The sequence below is a fragment of the Lepidochelys kempii genome, chromosome 15 (assembly GCF_965140285.1).
Source record: "Lepidochelys kempii isolate rLepKem1 chromosome 15, rLepKem1.hap1, whole genome shotgun sequence".
Classification (NCBI taxonomy): Eukaryota; Metazoa; Chordata; order Testudines; family Cheloniidae; genus Lepidochelys; species Lepidochelys kempii.
In genome coordinates this window covers 30,160,268-30,180,060 of record NC_136394.1, presented here as the reverse complement: position 1 = coordinate 30,180,060, position 19,793 = coordinate 30,160,268, and the positions used below count along the sequence as shown (strand labels likewise).

The following is a 19,793-nucleotide window of genomic DNA, read 5'->3' as shown; positions in this document are numbered from 1 at the left end:
TGGTTAATGCCAGATGCTTCAGAGGGAATGAAAAGAATAGGGCAATTATCAAGTGATCCATCCCCTGTTGGCCAGTCCCAGCTGCTAGCAGTCAGAGGGTTAGGCTGCCCAAAGCACTTGGCTGTATCACTGACCAGCCTGGCTAATAGCAATGGATGGCCCTGTCTGCCATGAACTACCTAGTTGTTGTTTTTTATACCCAATTATCCTTCTGGCCTCCGCAACATCCCCTGGCGAGGAATTCCACAGGTTAACCCTGGCTTGGGTGAAGACGTCCTGCCCTTTGTTTGTTTTAAGCCTGCTGTCTCTGGATGTCATTGGGTGGCCATTGTGGTGCGTTACACGGAGTAAAATGGGGTAAATAACACGTCCCAGGGCCCGGGCTCCACACCGCAGGCCCATGCCCGGGCCCAGGCCTGCCGCCTGGCGCTGCTGTGGCTAGCCCATGCGCTGCGCCTGCCGCGCGCCCTGTCACCGCGAGGGGGCGCGCGGGACCCGGGGAGGCGTGGCTGGCCCAACCCGTCCTCTGCCCATGCTCACTTCCGGAATGGGCGGGTCCGGGAGCCCCGGGGGCGGGGCGGGCCCCGGTGATTGGGCTGCTGGGGCGGAGGTAGCCCGGGGATTGGGCGGGACGGGACAGCCCGGCAATTGGGCCCCGCCCTGCAGCGGCGCTTGCTGCGAGCGCCGCCCCGCGCGCTCAGTCGAGCCCGGGCGGGCGGGCGCGTGGAGCCGGCGGCCCCGTCCCCAGCCATGGCGCTGCTGCTGGAGCACGAGTTCCGGGTGGTGCCGGCGGACCGGGAGATCGAGACCGGCCCCTTCCTGGACGCCGTGGCGCATCTGCCGCCCTTCTTCGGTGAGGGGCCGGCCGGGGCTGGGGGCGGGAAGCGGCCCCCAAGGGGGGGAAGCGGCCCCCGGGGACTGGCCGGGGCTGGGGGGGGGAAGTGGCCCCCAAGGGGGGAGTTAGGGGGGGAAGCGGCCCCCGGGGACTGGCCGGCACTGGGGGGGGAGTGGCCCCCAATGGGGGGGGAAGCGGCCCCCGGGGACTGGCCGGCACTGGGGGGGGAAGCGGCCCCCAATGGGGGGGGAAGCGGCTCCCGGGGACTGGCCGGCACTGGGGGGGGAAGTGGCCCCCAATGGGGGGGAAGCGGCTCCCGGGGACTGGCCGGCACTGGGGGGGGAAGTGGCCCCCAATGGGGGGGTTGGGGGGGAAGCGGCTCCCGGGGACTGGCCGGCACTGGGGGGGGAAGTGGCCCCCAATGGGGGGGAAGCGGCTCCCGGGGACTGGCCGGCACTGGGGGGGGGGAAGTGGCTCCCAATGGGGGGGTTGGGGGGGGAAGCGGCCCCCAGGGACTGGCCGGCACTGGGCGGGGGGAAGCGGCCCCCCAAGGGGGGAGGCTGGTGGGGAGGAAGCGACCCGTGGGATTGGCCGGGGCTGGGGGGGGGTACCTGGTGAGCCAAGCTGAGCCCCCTCGCCCCGCCGGGGATGCGGCTCGTTCACCCTCCGCCCGCTGGGCCTGAGCTCTCTGTGGTGGGGCGCAGGCAAAGGGGAGCCCTTTGCTCCCTGCCAGGCGGCTGGGCCTGAAGCCGAACAGACCCTGCTCCAGCCCCGGGGTGCTGTGGACACGCCGGCCCCGAACGCGCCCTGTGCGCTTGGGCCCCTGTCCCGGGGAGGGGAGATGTGTGCCCAGGTCAGCCCTGGCAGCCCAACCCGGGATAGACCGATGTTGAGCACAGCTGCTGCTCTGCCTTGGGGACGAGTCCGACCCAGTGGCCTGTCTGCGGATAGCCCACAGGGTGCATCTGCCCCGGATATCTCTCAAGTCTGAGCCAGTTTCTCACAGCAGCAGTTTTGCTAGCTCAGGGATCCTTCTCTTGGTCTTTGCCCTGCAGCTCGCTTGCTCGCTGTGCCCTCGTGTACCCAGCCCTCTCAACAATGCTCGATTTTCTGTTTCAGGTAGTGTCAGGATGCTCCAGGGTGTCTCGGATGCGCTCAGTTAGACAGAGGGTCAGACTGTACTGTCTGGCACACTGTGCTTATCGCCTGGAGCTGAGTCAGGAGACCTTGTACCAGATCCTCGGCAGCTGTGTCCAGAGAGGTGTGAGGGTTAGCAACACCCATGGAGTTCGTTGGAGAGGCTCTGTGTGGATGGGAGGGTTCAGCTGGCTCGTTAACTCTGAGTTAAGGCATTTCTAGCACTTTGCCAGTGCACTGGCTCTGGTGTTTCATGTGCTGCCTTTTAAATGTAAGAGGGAAAGTTGTATTAGGGAAAACGGTGTAATTAATGCAGTACAGCTTGTGTGTATAGACGAGCCCTGAGATGGCTGTACTCCAGTTAAAGATGTACAGTGCCTAGCGTGGATCAGTTATATTGGTATAAAGCTGCTTATACCAATTACAGCTTATTGCTGAACAGGAAGGCTCTACAAGGGTGTGAGCAACACTTGACACACAATGTCAACACCTTAGAAACATAATATGCCAAGGCCTAGTCTACACCAGTCTTTGTACCTGCGTACGGTCTGGCTATGCAATGAATTTGTACCTGAGTGGACTGGAGAGAGGGGGACTATGGAAAATAGAAAAGCTTGGCACACCCTTAGCATTACCTAAACTGCTTGCCCGACTTCAGCTCTATAGTACAGCCTGTCAGAGAAGGCTTTCTCTCCGGCTTGTGGGGGAATGCTGCCACCGATCAGTTTAAAAAAAAAAATTACTGGGGTTCCTTTCAAGGGGCCCTGCGTTAATTTACACAGCTCTGTAACGGCATATGGGGTTCTTGTAAGACATGGTTACATCCGCCAAATGCGCCGAAACATGGTCACCAGTTTAAGTGTGTGGAGATGCCATGGTCTGTTTGTCTAGGAATCTCACTGAGAGTCCTGTATTGATGGGTCTGCCAGTATTTCTGTTAGAAGCTTTTCCTTTCTGGGGTTTAAAGCACTGCTTGCTGTTTCTGGCCTCAAACCCAGCACAGCCTTGATCTAAAAGGAGGGCAGAGGGGAGGGCTGTTTGGTTTTCATGAGCATGGGAGACTTGGCTTGTGGTTCTGTTACAATGTCCTAAGAGGAGGGGCACAGGCAGGTGTAAAGTTACGATTCTCTCTAAACTCGGACTCTGATCATGGCAAACTTTTCCAGCACTTCTCCCAGATCTTAATGTATTGGGAGGTGGCTGAGGTGACTGTTAAACAGAAGTCTCCCTCTTTAAAATTAATCTGAATTAGTTGCATTAGAATAAGGTGAGGGGGGTCTGAAGGCAGCATTTAAGGCTACATAGTGTGTTGGGTCCACAGGGGCTTTGTAGGGGAAACTCGGTGTCCAGAAAAGTGTATCTGGAAGAGCCACAGGACAAGTGAGTGTTTGCCTGACCCCAGGAAAGGGCATCAGTAGCCTTCCATAATTTCAGTTACCCCCTCAAGGAAAGGGGGATTTGGGGTTAGGATATTCCTTCTTTCCCTGCTCCCCAAATCTACTGCTAATACTCAGGCTTGTAGTTGGACTGTCTCCATTTACAAGAACAGCCCCCCACGCCCTGGCATTAAATAGCCTGATGGCGCTTGGGGAAAAGTGCATCACAGTTATTCTGCCTCAGCTGAGTTGGCAGCACCCCCTGTAATGGATTTAAATGGGAGAACATTGCCTGGTCCCCAAGGAATTGGCAGTCTAAAACATGTCCTAGAAAACAAGCTCCCCAGGCATTGATGGGACGATACATTGTTTACTTGCTCACCCCAGGGGAGTTAACCAGTAGGCCACAAGGCTTGATGCAGGATTTATGGGTGACTTTCTCTGGCCTGTGTTACACAGAAGGTCAGACTAAAAAAAAAGTCTACCTGAAATGTTGTTCTGCTTCCTGAGACAGACATTCTGTTCCACGTGAGACCTGGGGATGGGGCTGAGTGCGAAGAGAATGCAGCTGTTAGCAGGCAAGTTACTGGATCAGTCTTGTTCAGTGATTGGGATGTAAGAATGGTTTCCCTTTCTGGGCTGAAATCTGCATATCAGTTCTGAGGGGAAGGGGACAGTTCTCAGGACTTGGCTGGTAAGTGAGCACTCAACTGAGCAGGCTGCATGGTCAACTAAGCAGGGATGTTTAAAGTAAAACCCCACTCTTCACATCTGCAGGACAGGGTTGCAGCTAAAGCAGAACAGGCTTTATGATTATTACTGTGGCAGGAAAGGAGATAGAGACCTGGCACAAGCTGTCATCCTGCCCAAGCTTTAGGACTGTGGTGAATGCCTGATTGAGAATTCATGTAAGGTTTGGGTATGGTGGATCCTAACTTCCAGGGATTCCTGGAAGATGCCTCCTCTGATCAGCTGATCCTCAAGCAGTGATGGCAGTTAAACTTCATACCTTGGGTACATCTGCCTTCTAAAGATTTCCTCTTTCACCCCACACAGAGGTGAATTCTGCTTCCCTGTGCTATTCTATAACAAGACATGGGGCATCTCTTCTTGCATGGTCTTTGACTGTTTTCTCATCCTTTCATCCATCTCTCTCTCCCTAAACCGAGTTTTCAACCCTTTTCTCACTACTGTACTTTCTGTAAAGCTTTCCCTCCTTCCCACCTAGGCACTCGCAAAGTTTGGCAATTGTACCCCACACCTAAAAGCCAGAGGATTAAACCTACTAGCCAAAGATACTGACCAGGGCAATATCCAGGTGAGCAGTCAATTTCTATGCCCCCTACCTTCTCAGGCTACTTCCATTGGAATCCCAGCATCCTCCTCTTTGCAAGTGTTGACCCTCCCCCAGCCTCCTGGCTTTTGCAGGGGAGGGGGGTCAGCGACTCTGCCTGTCTCCTGAACTCAGGTTTTGATCTGCCTTCCCAGTGGATATCTCCAGTGCTTGCCTCAGCTGTTAGTCATTGCCCAACTTTTTACTGGGGTGACTCACCAACTGCATTTTGTCTTCCCCTGCTGCTGCTCCTCTTCTCAGCCCTCCAGGGCCCTGCTCTCCCCTCCCTATACCCCCAAGCCTCTTGCTTGGCTCCCCCCAGTCCTCCCTTGCTCTTGCTCTCCTAGCCCTTCCCCCTTCTGCAGCCTCAGCCAGCTCCTCCCTCTCTGCTTGCTGGCTCCAGCTGCTTCCTTTGTGCTGCCGCTGCCTGGATCCCACTTCCCTGGCCCAGCAGCAGTGAGTGCAGCGGGGGAGGGGAGGAGAATGCTTCCAGAGCATGCATGGGGTGAGGAGTGACATGGGAGGGCAGTGACAGGAAATCCACCTACACCTTTCCTGTAACCCCCTAATAGGTCAAGAGCTGTCATTTGTGGGAGACTGACTTACAGCTCTTTTGAGCAGCAGTGAGGAAGCTGACTTGATTCTGTTAGTTTCATTGCTGCCCAGAGTTCTGACTAGCAGCAATAAAACTGATGGAATAATTCAGTTTTCACTCTGCTGTAGCTTGGCAGAGGCCTTGGATCTGTAGGACTGCATCAGTTCCCTTCTGCTTGCATTTGCAGAGTTATTGTTACCATCGGGGGGCTAGAATGGAAGTTTAGATTCTGCAGCTGTTGCGATGGTACTTTCCTAGGAAAGCTACCTGCTTCCCTGAGCATGTGGGTTTGTCCTGTCACAGTAAATTAAACACGTTTTAATATAAATGTTTGACAGCCAAAAGCATTGGTATGTTCCTGTGTGGCTATCTGTCCTGCAAATTACTCTGCACAAGAAAGTGGAATGCAGCATATTAGGAATCAGGCCAGTTCTCGGATAAGTAGCATGCTTCATAATTGAGTGTAACTGAATCTTGTCACCAACCCTGCCCTTTTATAGGAAGGTTTTTTTGTTGAAGTTGTTCATGTTCTCTATGTGTATAATTCTCCCCACTGTATTTTCTACTGAATGCATCCGATACAGTGAGCTGTAGCTCACGAAAGCTTATGCTCAAATAAATTGGTTCGTCTCTAAGGTGCCACAAGTACTCCTTTTCTTTTTGCGAATACAGACTAACACGGCTGCTACTCTGAAACCAGTGATACTTTGCTTTCTCTTGTGGCATGGTGTCCAAGCGAAGGAGGCATCTACCCTTGAGTCATTTTGTGTGCAATGTATATAAAAAGAACTTGTGCAGTGTGCTAACAGTGACTGTCTTTGGAAGGCTACCAATATTTGTCAGTGAAGGGAATCTAGAGCAAGAACTACGATCCCAAGCCCCACTCAAAACAATAGGAGGTCTCTAAGTTGTGACTGCTTGTGTGAGCTGCGGCAGTTACTAGGTATTGCTGTTGCTATTGTTCTGATCAAGAGGAAAAATCCGCAAGGTATGTTGCACTCTGTAACATGAATCCATCCTTCCAACCCAATATTTACTCTTACGTGATTTGGCAGCATAAGCATGACTTAGGTAAGCACTGACAGGCAGGGAGGTGAATGACTCTACTGGATAGGAGGGGAAGAACAACTCTTTTCTTTAATGGCTTGGACAATGCGGGTAACAGCACAAGAGCGAGCATTAACCTTTCTGCAGTGCTGTGGGGTGGGAAGTATCCTGGCAGCATCCTTCTGAGTGAGGCAGGAATTGTCTTTTGACTGACCAGGTTGGGATGTTTTCAGAGTAACAGCCGTATTAGTCTGTATTCGCAAAAAGAAAAGGAGTACTTGTGGCACCTTAGAGACTAACCAATTTATTTGAGCATGAGCTTTCGTGAGCTACAGCTCACTTCATCGGATGTATGCCGTGGAAACTGCAGCAGACTTTATATACACAGAGAATATGAAAAAATACCTCCTCCCACCCCACTGTCCTGCTGGTAATAGCTTATCTAAAGTGATTATCAGGTGGGCCATTTCCAGCACAAATCCAGGTTTTCTCACCCTCCACCCCCCCACACAAATTCACTCTCCTGCTGGTGATAGCCCATCCAAAGTGACAACTCTTTACACAATGTGCATGATAATAAAGTTGGGCCATTTCCTGCACAAATCCAGGTTCTCTCACCCTCCTCCCAAAAACCACACACACAAACTCACTCTCCTGCTGGTAATAGCTCATCCAAAGTGACCATTCTCCCTACAATGTGCATAATTAAGGTGGGCCATTTCCAGCACAAATCCAGGGTTTCTCACATCCCCCCCACCCCCATACACACACAAACTCACTCTCCTGCTGGGATGTGGAACATAAATTAAGTGGAACTCCGCTGCTCTGGTGATGGGTGCCTTTTAAATGTATATAATTGTTAGTGACTTGTCTGTGGTCTACATCAAGTGGGTAGTGGAGCCAGGGCTAGTGCCTGGGCATTGCTGGCTCCTTGTTCTGTGTTCAGTCCACTTGGTCACGCTGTATTCCATTGTAGGCCTCTCCTGTTTGTCCCGCTGCATTGTAACATGCTGAGCTCCTCCTGGCTGTTGGAGGCCAGTGGATTAGGTAAAGCTGTTGGAAGAACATCATCGGCTATTTCAGCAAGAGATGCTACTGTATGACCTTGTTCCGCTCATGTCTGAGCTTCCTGGAGTCAATGGAGGGAGTTAGGGCCCAGTAGGATGTCACCATTTACAATACTGCTGAAGAGTTACTCTTATGCCATCTGTCTAAAACACCAAACAAAAGCCCTCTGAGCTCCCTGGCTCTGCTGAACCCCTTGCCCAGAGATGGACAGGGATGCTCGCTGAGTGAGAGAACCTCTGGTCAGTAGTAAAGTTGGCAACCCTGACTGGGGAGGGAGACTCTTTCCAATGTGGAGCTGTTTTACACCTGCAGCCCTGGAATCTGTGATCATACAAAACCTCCTCCAGCTTGGTGCAGGGAGGGTCTAGAACAGTCTGTGTGAAGGGAAACCCCGTGCCACAAAGCAGCGGTGTAGAAAGGGCAGCAGAGGCTCCATGCTCGTCTCGGTGGCTGTCATTTCTCAGAGTACAAGGGAAAAGCTGTTTTTCTTCTGGCAGCGCCATAAATGTTGTCTATGACAGATGAATGAAGGCAGGATTTGGCTTTGTTACTGGAGCCAATTTAACAGTTTGGTTATAGAGTCTAACACTGTTTGCTGCCTGTAGTGAAAACCAGTAACTTTGAATTCACGTGAGGGGAGCAGCAGATCTGTTGAACAAAAATGTTGCTCTTTACCAGGCCCCTAGCTGCATCCCAGTAGACTGTTTGAAATATGATGCATTAAAACCTCCCCAAAGTACCAAGCAGGTCTTTAGCTGGCATGCCCATCATTGCTATTGGCCTGCGGGGAGTGCTCATGGGTGAGAACCAAAACTTCTTACAAAGGGATCATCCCACATGCGGTCTGACTGACTCAATCATATCGTAATCCAATGACTGGTTGGGTTGCATCACTGGACAACTCATGCAGTAGAAGGTTAATTGGCAAAGACCCCATCCAACTGGCTAAACTACTGAGTTGAGAAAACTGCCGAAGCACACAGTTCAAACTCCCTTGAGTCAAACTGGTCACTGTAAGAGCCCCCTGGGCTAGCCCAACCACATCAGAGAGAGAGCTGAGCAGCAACACAAGACCATGATTTAACCAAGGTCACCTGGGAAATCAGGGGCAGTGCCAGGGATAGAACCCAGATTGGAGTCTGGTGCTTTAACCAAAAGACTGCTGTCCTTGTCCTGTTCCCCCTCACTCCCGGGTCACTGGAAGCTCAGTCTTCTGTGCAGTGACCTTTATAGTACTTCATAGCTTCTGTCCCTCCATAATACTAGAGGTTGGTTGAGTTCTTAGGGCACTATCTCAAATCAGGCTGGGGGAGGACTTTGTTAGGATGCTGCTGTGGGAGGGCAGCTTGATAGACCAGATTTCAGCCTGAAGTGAAGTAATGGGCATGTATTGTCACTCCAAGAGCCTTCTCCATTTCCCAGGATTCCTTTCCTTGGGTCAGCCCTTCAGGAATGCAGACCAGCTTTGCTGTGTGAGAGGAGCAGTCTGTCTCACACCAGCAACCCTCAAACACAGCATAGGGCAGCCAGATGATCCTAGCAATAGGGGCTTGTCTTTATCACACTGCGACCTTACTGAGCTCCCAACTCCCTTAGTGCAGAAAGTGTTGTGTTAGGGAGCAGTATCCAGAGTAACCTGCATTATAGACACAAGAGAACCACAGTGAAGCCATTAGCAGCCATCTCCTTCACAAATCCCTGTAATGATGGTTTTATGTAACTACTGACACATCTGCAGCGTAATTTAAGGGCTTGTTTACAATTGTAAGCTAATTCGGATCAAAGTAGGGTGTGGATTTCAAGTGTGATCTGTTCTGGAATAACTCATGTGTGGACAAGCCCTAAAAATCCTGATTTTTATTAGGCCACAATGAATGGCATTGGGATATTTCAACACGGGATATTCTGCTGTTAAATTGTGAGCAAATCAAGTGTCTGGTGTAGCAGAACCAGGAAAGAGGGCTGATTATCCCCCTCACCCTCAGCTTTATCACCAGCTTCTCCCGGATTTCTTCCTGGGATGAAATAGGAAGATGGCGCCTCACTAAATGGCATAAAAGCTGCTAGGGTCAGGCAGCCAGCAAGAGTCAATATGCCGCCTTCTGGGGCAATGAAAAGCAGAAGGAAACGGTCTGAGTAACTGAGGTAAAACTGGTAAAACAGGAATGTGAAAGGCAGCGCAGTTGTGTTCACAGGACAGGGTTTGTGCTGAATGTATCCTTGGACAGGCTGCTGCAATAGGTGCCTTTTAGATCTTATGGGAGCAAGAAGCAGCTTATGGCTGTAAACTCTGGGAATGCTCCTCTACACCCGCAGGTTTTGGGCAGAGCTTAATTGCTGAATTAACATTTTCCTATCAAATAAAGCTGTTACAAGCTAACCACGTAGTTTAAAACCTAGTGGATATTCATTGGAAGCTGAATAAATCTGAAAACCTTTGTGTCAGCAGAGCACTAATAATTGCTAAAGGAGTAGTGCTTCAAACATGGGAATCCAAAAAGCAGTCAGCGATTGGAGCATAGACAACATAAGCCAGACTGCTATGGAAAGAATTGGACACCATAACAGAGACCCTCAGATGTAGGATGATTGCCTAGAAGGATCTGAATGGTTCTGTTAAATGCATACCCTGCTTCTTGCCCTTCCTCTGAATTTTGCTTCTCTTCTTTATCTTCTTCTAATGTTTTCCCCTTCAGTTTCTCTGTATGTAGAATAAGGCAGAATAAGATTTAAAACTAGTTTGGTTTTTATAAACCAATTGTAAACTGTAATGCAAACGATTGAGTCATATGGTGTATAATCAAATCTTGAAAGATTAGGTAGCAGCGGGTTAATATGTTGAGAAGCTTGCCTATGGAGGGATCGGGGGGGCTGTATGTGTATATTGAAATTTATAACAAGTTAATGGTGGGAAGAAAGAAACCGCTTGTGGGCATGTCCGGCTGTTGGAAAGCAATGCCCCCCCCCCAGGATGGCTGCTGCTTTGGTTGATTGGGATCTCACCACGGCTGTCTGATGGCTCCCTTCTGGGCAGCCCTGGGCCCTTTCCCCAAAGTAGAATGGGCTGTGGGGAGCCAGAGAAGAGGTTTTGCAAACAGCACTTTGCCCACCTAACCCACTATCTCTGCATGGAGGGTATTCGTTCTCAGCCCATCCCGCCGTGGACGTCACTGCTGCTTTGGTCCTGCCGGGCCCAGGTTCCTTCTGGCATCCTGTCCCCCCTCAGCTTTCCTGACTACTACCTGGTTCTCCTCCTTGTCTGGCTGTTCCTGGAGGGGATTCTGCTCTGCTCTCCATCTTCTCCCTCTACACTCTCTGGGTGAGCTCACTTGCACGATCTCAACTATCCTGATGCCGAAGGCTCAGGATCTGCCTCTGCTCCTGACCCGTCTCCCTCCAGCCGACCCTGCACCTCGCCCGGCTGCCATCTCCTTTGGAAGTCTGGCTTTCAGCTTGAATATAGCATGACAAAGCTGTGCCCGTGTCCTCTCCTTTTCAGCTGTTGCAATGATGGACTGGGGCTTCTAGGTGCTGCAGTAATGTATGTCCTAGGTCAGACTCCTCCCATCAGTGTATTGTGGATTGGGGGTGGGGTGCCTCAGGAGCTTGTCCCATGGAAACAACTAACCAGTTCACTTGTCTAGCGTGGATGGGCTTGGCGGTCCCAGGTTGCTGGCTCATAGGGTTTCCATAGCCTGTTAGGTATTTCCATCGGTGGGGGAGGGGCAGGGGTGTCATGAAATGTGTACATCAACTTTTTTCTAAGCAGCTGGCCAGCCCCATGCAGAAAAATCAGTGGGGAGTGTGGTGCCCAAGGCACACTGCCAGTGGGGATTACACTGTACCAGGCGGCCCCAGCCCCTGAGGGGCGGGCATATTGCGTGCATTGCCCCAGTTGCATTTCCTGGGTTGATGCTCTTTAGTGGCAAACCCGGAGTGCTGATTCTGCTGCCTTTCCATGTCCTGGTGTCAGGATGTGCAGTTCTCAGGCCACATCCATCTCTCATTGCACGGGTGGAATCTGTTGCTAAGTTAAATGTCCATCAGACAATAGCTAGTGTCCTGTTCCAGGAGCTGCCTCAGTGGTCGTGCTCCTGACAATGTCTGCTATTGTGGGAGACTTGCTTTACAAAAGTCCCCCAACTAAAGCAGAGTATAATGGCTGTCTTGATTGCCTGCCACTATAAATGACTTGCTGTATCTTTTAATTAGATGCACTGATTTTATGGAAACCCTTTGTTCGAACTCCATAAGTCACAGTACAGTAACATAAACACCCTTCAAGTTGGGTAAAGTAGTGAGATGGTGTGAAAATGGTTCCCAAATGCTTGTGGTACCTGTCCACATGGCCCTCACTGCATGAGGGTTCTGGCCCCTGGTGCTCTGCTGGGCTGTCCTCTGGAGTAACTTTTCGCTTTAGGTGAGATGTTCTCAAGAGCTAGCCGTGCAAGTGTGCCAGGGCCCTTCCCCATCTCTGTGCGTAACTCTGGGGATCTGGCTGAAGCACAAGGAATTAAAGCTTCAGGCTTCAATAAAGGGAATTTGATGAAAGTGAAGTGCAGGAGCGTCCTGGGCAGCCATGATGCTGACCTGGCTCTGTCTTGCTCTCGTCATTCCCTCTTTCCCATTGTCAGTGTGCTTCTGCCCCGGCCTGATGGGAGCGCTGGGAAGGGTGAGTGGGATCTCATTCAGCCTCTGGTGCCTCCGACACTGCTGGGAAGGGGCTGACCGCGGAGCTGGGGTTTTCTGCCTTGCGTGCTTGTCCAAGTGAGACCCCCCCACTCCTGGTCAGTTTCAACTCAATCTAAATTCAGGCCCATGACCTAGCGGTAAAGGATCTGTATCCCTTAGCATCTCTGCTGGATCGAAATATCCTTGCCAGTCCTATGCAAATAAGGTCCAGGATTTCTCTGAAGGATTGTTCAGGGGTCAGAGAAATGTTACACAGTAACGGAAACATAACTAACAGTTGGTGCCGCTGCCCTTCAGTTAACCAGCCTTGATTAAAATAAGGTTCACAGCAACGGAAGAGGAAGTAATCCGAATCCATAGATTGCTAAAACCTGGTGTGCCTTAACCTCATGGTAACTAGTGTGTGAGCTGTCCCAAGGGAAGAGCACAATGAAGACATGCCACTTCAGTTTTATAGTGAGGTAAGCTGGGCGTGGCCAGCACTAGACACTCACCTGGGGTTGACCTCGTGGTAAAACTAAAGTACATTGTTGTCCCTGCTGTTCTTCCCTCCGGACAGCTCATGCCAACATTGCTCCTTTTGAGTAGTGAGGACAAGGCCAGAGAGAGTGGGGGCTGGGAAGTCAGATTCCTCAGCAAAGGAAGGCATTCAAACTGGGACATGTGTAAGCTTGCTGAACAGCTGACGAGAGACAGCGTGAAGATGAAACTGGGGAGTCTAAAGTGATGTGGCAATACAGCATTACCAAGCTGACTGCCTTGAGCATTTTGATCTTAAGCAGGACTCACTTCCCGCCCCAGTAAATTGGTGGTACCGACTAGTAAGAGCTGAAGCTGAATTGGCTTGTCCCCGAAGTGCTGTGAAGATAGAAGCAGTAGAACTGCCAGTGATTTTTTTTGCCCCAAGTGCGTGTGGTTATTTATCCACTGGACACCCCCTTTGTAGCTCGGCTGTTTGCAGATACCTCCTGCTTGTTTCACCCTGGCTTGTTTGTACCTGTGAAATGTTCTGGATCTGTTGCCTTTGGACTGTATTTCAGAGGTATCTGGTTGGATGCCCTGATTCGGGGATCTGCTCTGTGACACAAACTGCCTCTTTCTGTTGGCCTTCCTGACACACGCCCTCACTTTTTTCTTTTTTTCTAGATTGCCTTGGGACACCAATAGTGTATTCGCCAGTCAAAGCAGATCTTGCTGGAAATATCAAGGTAGGAAGGGGTATCCCTGAGATCCGATTCTTCAAGACCTGTATTCTCGTGGTACTTGCACCACGCCACCAAACTCCAACGACTAAAGGCTACAGTCACTAATTGTGCTGTGCTGGGGAGACTTGAATAGGGCGAATTTCTCCATTGTGAAGCTGTCAGAATGGCAAGCTGTGACTTGGAGACGGAGAAGAGGGGGACGCTGGGTTTCTCAACACTGTTTCAAGCAGAGGAGCATTTGGTCCAGGGTTGCTTCTTGCTTTGTACCCCTGCCAAGACCTCTATATAAGTTCAGGATGGACACTGGCTCTTTGGTTTCTTTCCACCGGATCTGGCTCTGCGTTGGCTGGCCTCTCTTCAGTTAGCTGCTTCTGCTTGAAATCCCCACAGTGCCTAGAGCAATGAATACCAGGACCAGAGTTGGCATGAGCACCGAGCCAATGTCTCCAGTAGGCCTTGGGAGTATTCTTAGTTACATTGCAGTCATAAAATGGGAGCCTCTCCCGGACGGAGCCTGCGGTTCTGTGGATTTGGGTTTCCAGCAAACATGCTTTTTGGCTAGTTCATCCCTGACTTCCCCGTGTATACAGCTGTGATGCTGTCTACCAATGTTAAACACCCTGAATTTGGATAGATACTTAGACCGTTTTCCCTCCTCCTCCTGCAATGTCGCTGTGCGTTGCTAAACTGCCTCTAATGGGAGCGCAGAGGTCAGCGCTGTGCATTTTAATTGCGATACGCTGGTTTTTAAGGCTGTAGACTGCTTTCAGGCAGAGCTCTGAAATTTTTTCTTTGGTCAATTTCAGAAAATCCGAGCAGTCTATGAATCAAATCCTACCAAGTTCAAAACGCTAAAGAACATTTTGGAAGTGGAGAAGGAAATGTATGGACCAGCGTGGCCGAAAACAGGTGCAACGCTGGCACTAATGTGGCTAAAAAGGTGAAATGTGGATTCTGTGGCTGTTGCACACTTGTGGCTGTAACTCTCTGGCTCTCTAGACTCACGTGCAAAATGCTGGTTTCACTACAGAGAATGAGTCGCTCTTCTTGGTTCTGGCCTAGTTAAAACTCTGTTGCTGTTAATTTGTCCCCCTCCAGTATGTCTGTCACCTGGTAAAACAATGCTGCTGTCTTCCATGTGTACAGTCTGTTTTAGCACAGTGGTTCTTAACCAGGGGTCCACAGCCCACCTAGGGGCTGTGAGCTGGTTTCAGGGGGCTGCGGGGCCCCACGGCTGAAGCTCAGAGCCCCAGCAAGGCTGACCTTCCCCATAAGAGTGAAGCCAAAGCCATGAGGCTGAAGTTGGGACCACCCTACCCCTCCACCCAGTGCTTGAAATCTGGAGCCCTGAGGCGTGTACAAACTCCCCCACCTTCCCCTCGCCGCCCGCGGTGGGCTGAAGCCTGGTGCCCCAGCGCCTCTGCAGGGCTGAAGCTGGGAGCAGAACTGCAGGGCGGAAGCACAGAGCCCCGAGCCCTGGTGCCCCCATGGGTCTAGAGCCCTGAGCCCCTGTAGGGCTGAAGCTGGGAGCACAGCCAGAGGGAGCCCTGAGCCTCTGCATTTCCAGCAGGGCTAAAGTCAACAGAGCCATGGGGCTGAAGCCCCTAGCCCTGGCACCCGTTGCAGGCTCTAAAGCCCCATGCCCCAGTGGGGCAGGACCCAGGAGCGGAGCCACAGGGCTGAAGCTCCAAGCCCCAGTGCATCTCCTTCCCCCCTCTCCTCTCCTCTCCCCCCAGGGGCTAAAGCTATGAGCAGAGCCATGGGGCTGAAGCCCAGAGTCCCAAGCAACCCCTCCCAGTGTCTGGAGCCCTGAGGCTGAACCCCCATGGCTGAAGCCAGGAGCCCTGAACTTGCCCCTGTCTCCTCTGTCCCTCTCCTCACCCCCCCAGGGCCCTGGAGTTTTTATGGTATGTCAGGGTGGGGGGGGCCTCAGAAAGAAAAAAGTTTGGCCTAGACCGTGTGTGTTCCCTGATGCATACATGGCTGGAATGGTAAATTCTGGAGAGGGCCATGTGAAAACCCTGGTGCAAGAAATCCAGAGTCCTGGGACTGGCCGGCCAGCGATCGGGGCCTGCTACAGTCCCAGCCTGTTAACCTCCCTCGGGGAGGCGTTTTGAGACTGGTACCATGGGTGACACTTGCAGGGAGTTGCCAAGCTGGCAGATGCTGTTTCTCTCATAACTTGGGCTGACAGCTGATAGTTGAATTGTGAAATGCCTGATGGACTGCTGTGTGTCCAGTGCAAACCTCTCACGCCTGTTCTGTGCTCTTCTCAATCACTCAGGGGCCTGAAGTTCATTCAAGTTCTCCTGCAGAGCCTTTCGGATGGCGAGAGGGATGAGGAAAACCCGAACCTCATCCGAGTCAATGCACTGAAAGCCTATGAAATAGCCCTGAAAAAATATCATGGCTGGATGCTGCAGAAGGTCTTTTCAGTGAGTGCTTGCCTCCAAAGGGAACGGGGGAGAGACACCCAACTGACAGGGCAGGCCTAGCTCCAGACGCAGCGCTTCATAGTGAAGGCTGCGGGGAATCGGTGCCCAGATGCTCATTCTGTAAATGCCGTTAGTCTCGCCTGCACAAGGAGTGCAGGATTGGGTGCTGATCCGCTGCTTCTCCTTGGCTTGGCCGGGAGGGGACACCATTTTCCAAAGTGTCTCAGGATTTGGGAGTCTGCTGACACACCATAAAGGAACCTGACTTAGAGTGCAGAGCTCCTGCCTGCTGAAAACCCAGCCCCTGGGCCTCTGTCATGAGTCACTCCTGGAAATCCTGGCCAGTGGGTGCTATGTCTGGGACCCCCTCAGGGGACCTGTGGGCTCTGGGCTAGTATCCCTGATCCCAAGGAGATGCTCAATTCTGAGTAGCCAGTGGGGTTGCTATCCAAGTTTGCCATTGTAGACGCTTGTCACAGCAACTTCTGTGTGGCAGGTTGTTGGTCTCGGCTGCGCTTGTAAGAACTCACTTTGGTGCAGAGCTGGGAGTGTTCCACTCGGGTGGGGCGGGATGGGCCCTAATAGAGCTAATGGGAGCCTGGGCAAGGCAGTGGAAGTTTGTGGTGGCTGACGGCTCGTCGGTAAAATGGACTACGGTGAGCTCAGAGGGGGTGTCTTGGCGGGGGGCAAGGGAGATAGTGCTGATTTAATCTTCTATCATGGGGAAGTAAATTAGGCAATTTAGAAGGAAACTAAGTTTTGCACCTGCCTTTAGCTTTAAGACTTGTGGGCCTGTTGCTTAAAGGTGCGGAGCCCATGCAGCTTCTAGGGCACATACAGCCCAAGATAGGGGCTCGTTTTATCGTCCGTTTGTACAAAAACCAGTGTGAACTCTGAAGCGCACCAGGTGTCCTGCCTACCTCTGTTTCATGACAAGTGCTTTCTCCCTCTCTTAGGGATCCGTCTATGCTCTTCCATACAAGTCGGATTTACTGAAGGCTCTTGAGAAAGGAAAAGAAGTGAACGAGGAGGAGACTCTAGAGAAGATCCACCAGTTCCTAGCGAAAGCCACTCCTATGCTGGATGCAATTTATGACATGTACGCAAAAATGAATGCAGAACTGAACTACAAAGCTTAACATTTGCACAGGACACCTACCACCAAGTATAAAGTACACACTACCTTAATCCTAAAGTGGGAACCCTAAATCATTGAGCACTGGGGCTGCTCCCGTTCATCAAGTGACTGATTCCTGGCCTGGATATGGAAGGAATAGCCTGGTTTTCTATAGAAACAGAGCAATAAAATCATGATTGTATCTCAAATCTTCATGGAACTTCAAACACCTGTTTATCAACTGGGGAGCAATGAAACTTTCTACTCTTAACATATTTCTTTAAAACATGTCTGGGGGAATGAGGTGTAACTGACAACAATGCTTAGCTGCTGCTATTGTCTGGCTCTGCCTCCGCCTCAGTTTTCAATAAGCATGTATCTTACGAAGATATTGGTGTATAATTTGGATTGTCTGTATATTTAGATACCATAGGAGTTTGTACTCTCATTGCAGCAGTTACCTAAGATGTCCTGTGCGCTGAAAAGAGTGGGGTTAATGTAATTAAACAGCTTGATTACACTGAGTGACTAAGAAGCCTCAAAAATAATGTCAGAAATTTGCAAGAGAATAAGCCTTCAGTGATTTCCCCCCCGAGTCGCATTGAAATCTTGTAGGATTCTGAGTTTTCTCCAGTGTGGGAATGGTTTCTTTTGCCTAACTATTGCTTCAGGGACAGTTACTCCAAATTAAACCCCCTGTAACTTCCATATGTCTCTTTAAAAATTTTGCTCCAGAGACACAAGTTGCCTTAATAGTGGTTTGCAGCACAACTGAGCCTTACCTTAGGACTTCGGAGGTGGGGGGGGAGAACTTAAAATAAATGCTGAAAATGAAACATCTGTTTTGAAAATTTCTTTTGAAGTCGTCTGACTAGAGAAGTTCCTTCTCCTTTGGTGCCATAGGTACAAAAATGTCTCCTCACCCACCTGTTCCCTTAAATTTTACATGGAGCATCTGTTTGATAATGTGACGCTTCACTCCGCAAACGTCTGGAGTCCTAGATGTGCAGTTAGATAATCCTAGTAGCTAAATTACCTATTTCAGATCCAGAGTCCTTGTATCTCCCCGGCAGATGGGGCTATTTGCTGTTTAGTAGGATCTAGCTTTAGTTCAACTGACTTATGTTTTGCTATTTAAACTTTATTTGACTATCCTGCCCCTCACACTTCTACCAGTGTGGAGGTGCAGAGTAATGGGGCTCAAATTGCCTGCTGCTTTTTACTGCCTGTTTTTGTTGTTTTTTTTACAGAACACTTTGGCTATCTTAACTTGACACAGAGTTCTACACTGTTGAAAGTACTTCCATGGAATCTAGCTACGCTTTCAGGTACTAGGCTCTGCTTTTCCATCCACATGCTCAGCATTAGGAGAAAAAGGGTTGGTTAAAATCTGGCCAGGTGCTCATCTGATCCCATGCTTAATACTTTGTTGATCTCAGAGCAAATTTAGTGCTGCTGGAACATGCCAGCACTGTCCTCTGTGAGCTACAGAACAGGACAGCACCAACCCAAGCTTCCCTCTAAATGTTCCTGGTCTCAGGGCACACAGGAAGCCCTATTCCATGGAAGGAAGGAAAAGGAGCTCAGTCACAAACCACACTCAGGGCTTGCCATTTCTGAGCCTGCAGACAGAGAGCTGCTGTCAGCATGGCAATCAGATAAAGAATGGAGCTTGGGGAATGCCTGATCGGTGTGAGAGGCAGACACCTTACAGCAAGGTGCATAGGTGGTGGGTATAGAAGGGCAGGGCAGGCTAAGCCTCCCCTAGTGCAGCTGGTTGTGGGATTTGCAGGGGAAGTTTTTGCTTATGCCCCATGCAGGGTCCAGAGAGGCTGAGGAGGGGTATATGCTACTCAGCTTCCTGGGTTCATCAGTAATCTCTCTGGAGTCCAGGGGGATTGCTGATGAACTCAGGAAACTGAGTAACACCTACTGCCTCTTGGCTCCAGACCCTGCATGGGGCATCTCAAAAGCTCAGGTTCTTCAGAACAAATGAGCCTTTCTGGGGTGGGGTGGGCAGCTTGGGGTCTCAGGAGGGGGAGGTGCAGCACAGCTGGGAGGGTGCTGGCCAGCCTGGGTCTTCACTGGGGGTGGGGGAGAAGGCTGGGAGTGGCTTAGGCAAAAGGAGTGGGGCTGGGGGGCTAGTCTCCCTGAAGGGGGGGCTCACTGGCTGCCCAGGATGAGGTGTGAGTCCTCCCTGATACTGAAACAGAGCAACTGCACTGAGTGAAGCTTCACTCCCTCTAGGCGGGTCTCTTCCCCCCCCCCCCACTCATCCCAAGTCAGTGCCACGTTTATCACCTCCGTGGCATTGCTGGAGTCCTAGGGTGTCGGTTCTGCCTTGGCTCACGCAGCAGAGGGGCAGTGATGAGGAGCCAGCCCCTACCTATGCTCACCCAACCCGGGGACAAGCTAATACCACCTGGGTACCCCCCTGCCCTGCCTGACATGAAGAGCACCAGCAGGACCATCCTGTTCTCAGTGCTCCTCTCTTCTCTTCCCCCCGCCCTCCCCCACCCCCCCATGTGTGGTAAGGGGCAAACTCCTCGTAAAGCTGCAGGAAAGCTCTGCCCGTGTGTGAGGAGCACTCTCCATGCTTGCCCTGGGCCCTGAGCAGTAAGGGTTCGGCCCTGTGTCTCCTGCCTGGGATGCTGACCAGGGGCTGATTTTAGCATTCATCGGGCTGTGCAGAATGTAACCCCTCGTGGAGCTGAAGGGAGACGTTTGCCCATCTTTGGTCTTTCCGTGTCTGACGTGCAAAGATGCAGCCCATTGACTTCCACAGCAAAGGGCCCTAGCCCAGCAGAAGGAGCAAAGGGGTGTCAGTGTATTGAAACAACAGATTCTAGAGAAATCAGCAAATCCTGGAGGGAGATTCTTTCCCCCAGAGTTTGTAGGTTGCTTTGGGCAGGTAAAACATGGACCCTGCAGGCAACAGGCCATTTGCATGATT

At 51.3% G+C, this 19,793-nt stretch overlaps 1 protein-coding gene across 2 annotated transcripts; it reads left to right on the top strand.

The window, feature by feature from the left end:
- The first annotated feature begins 682 nt into the window (after positions 1–682).
- Positions 683–17,676, top strand: GLTP (glycolipid transfer protein). 2 transcript variants are annotated; one of them, XM_073313167.1, is made up of 5 exons: positions 683–853; positions 13,230–13,291; positions 14,095–14,228; positions 15,573–15,723; positions 16,680–17,676. In XM_073313167.1, exons 1-5 carry the CDS (start codon positions 751–753, stop codon positions 16,860–16,862), a joined length of 633 nt encoding a protein of 210 aa, XP_073169268.1. In that variant the 5' UTR covers positions 683–750; the 3' UTR covers positions 16,863–17,676. The 2 variants fall into 2 exon arrangements, with proteins under 2 accessions (XP_073169268.1, XP_078705046.1); XM_078848920.1 differs by lacking the exon at positions 683–853 and adding an exon at positions 2,088–2,178.
- Positions 17,677–19,793: the final 2,117 nt, after the last annotated feature.

What these genes read in the sequence shown, in the direction of transcription:
- GLTP (XM_073313167.1), top strand. Translation starts at nt 751, where the DNA reads ATGGCGCTGCTGCTGGAGCACGAGTTCCGGGTGGTGCCGGCGGACCGG. An exon ending in GCACTAATGTGGCTAAAAAG is followed by an intron (nt 14,229 to 15,572) that starts GTGAAATGTGGA and finishes TCAATCACTCAG; the next exon opens with GGGCCTGAAGTTCATTCAAG. An exon ending in TGCTGCAGAAGGTCTTTTCA is followed by an intron (nt 15,724 to 16,679) that starts GTGAGTGCTTGC and finishes TCCCTCTCTTAG; the next exon opens with GGATCCGTCTATGCTCTTCC.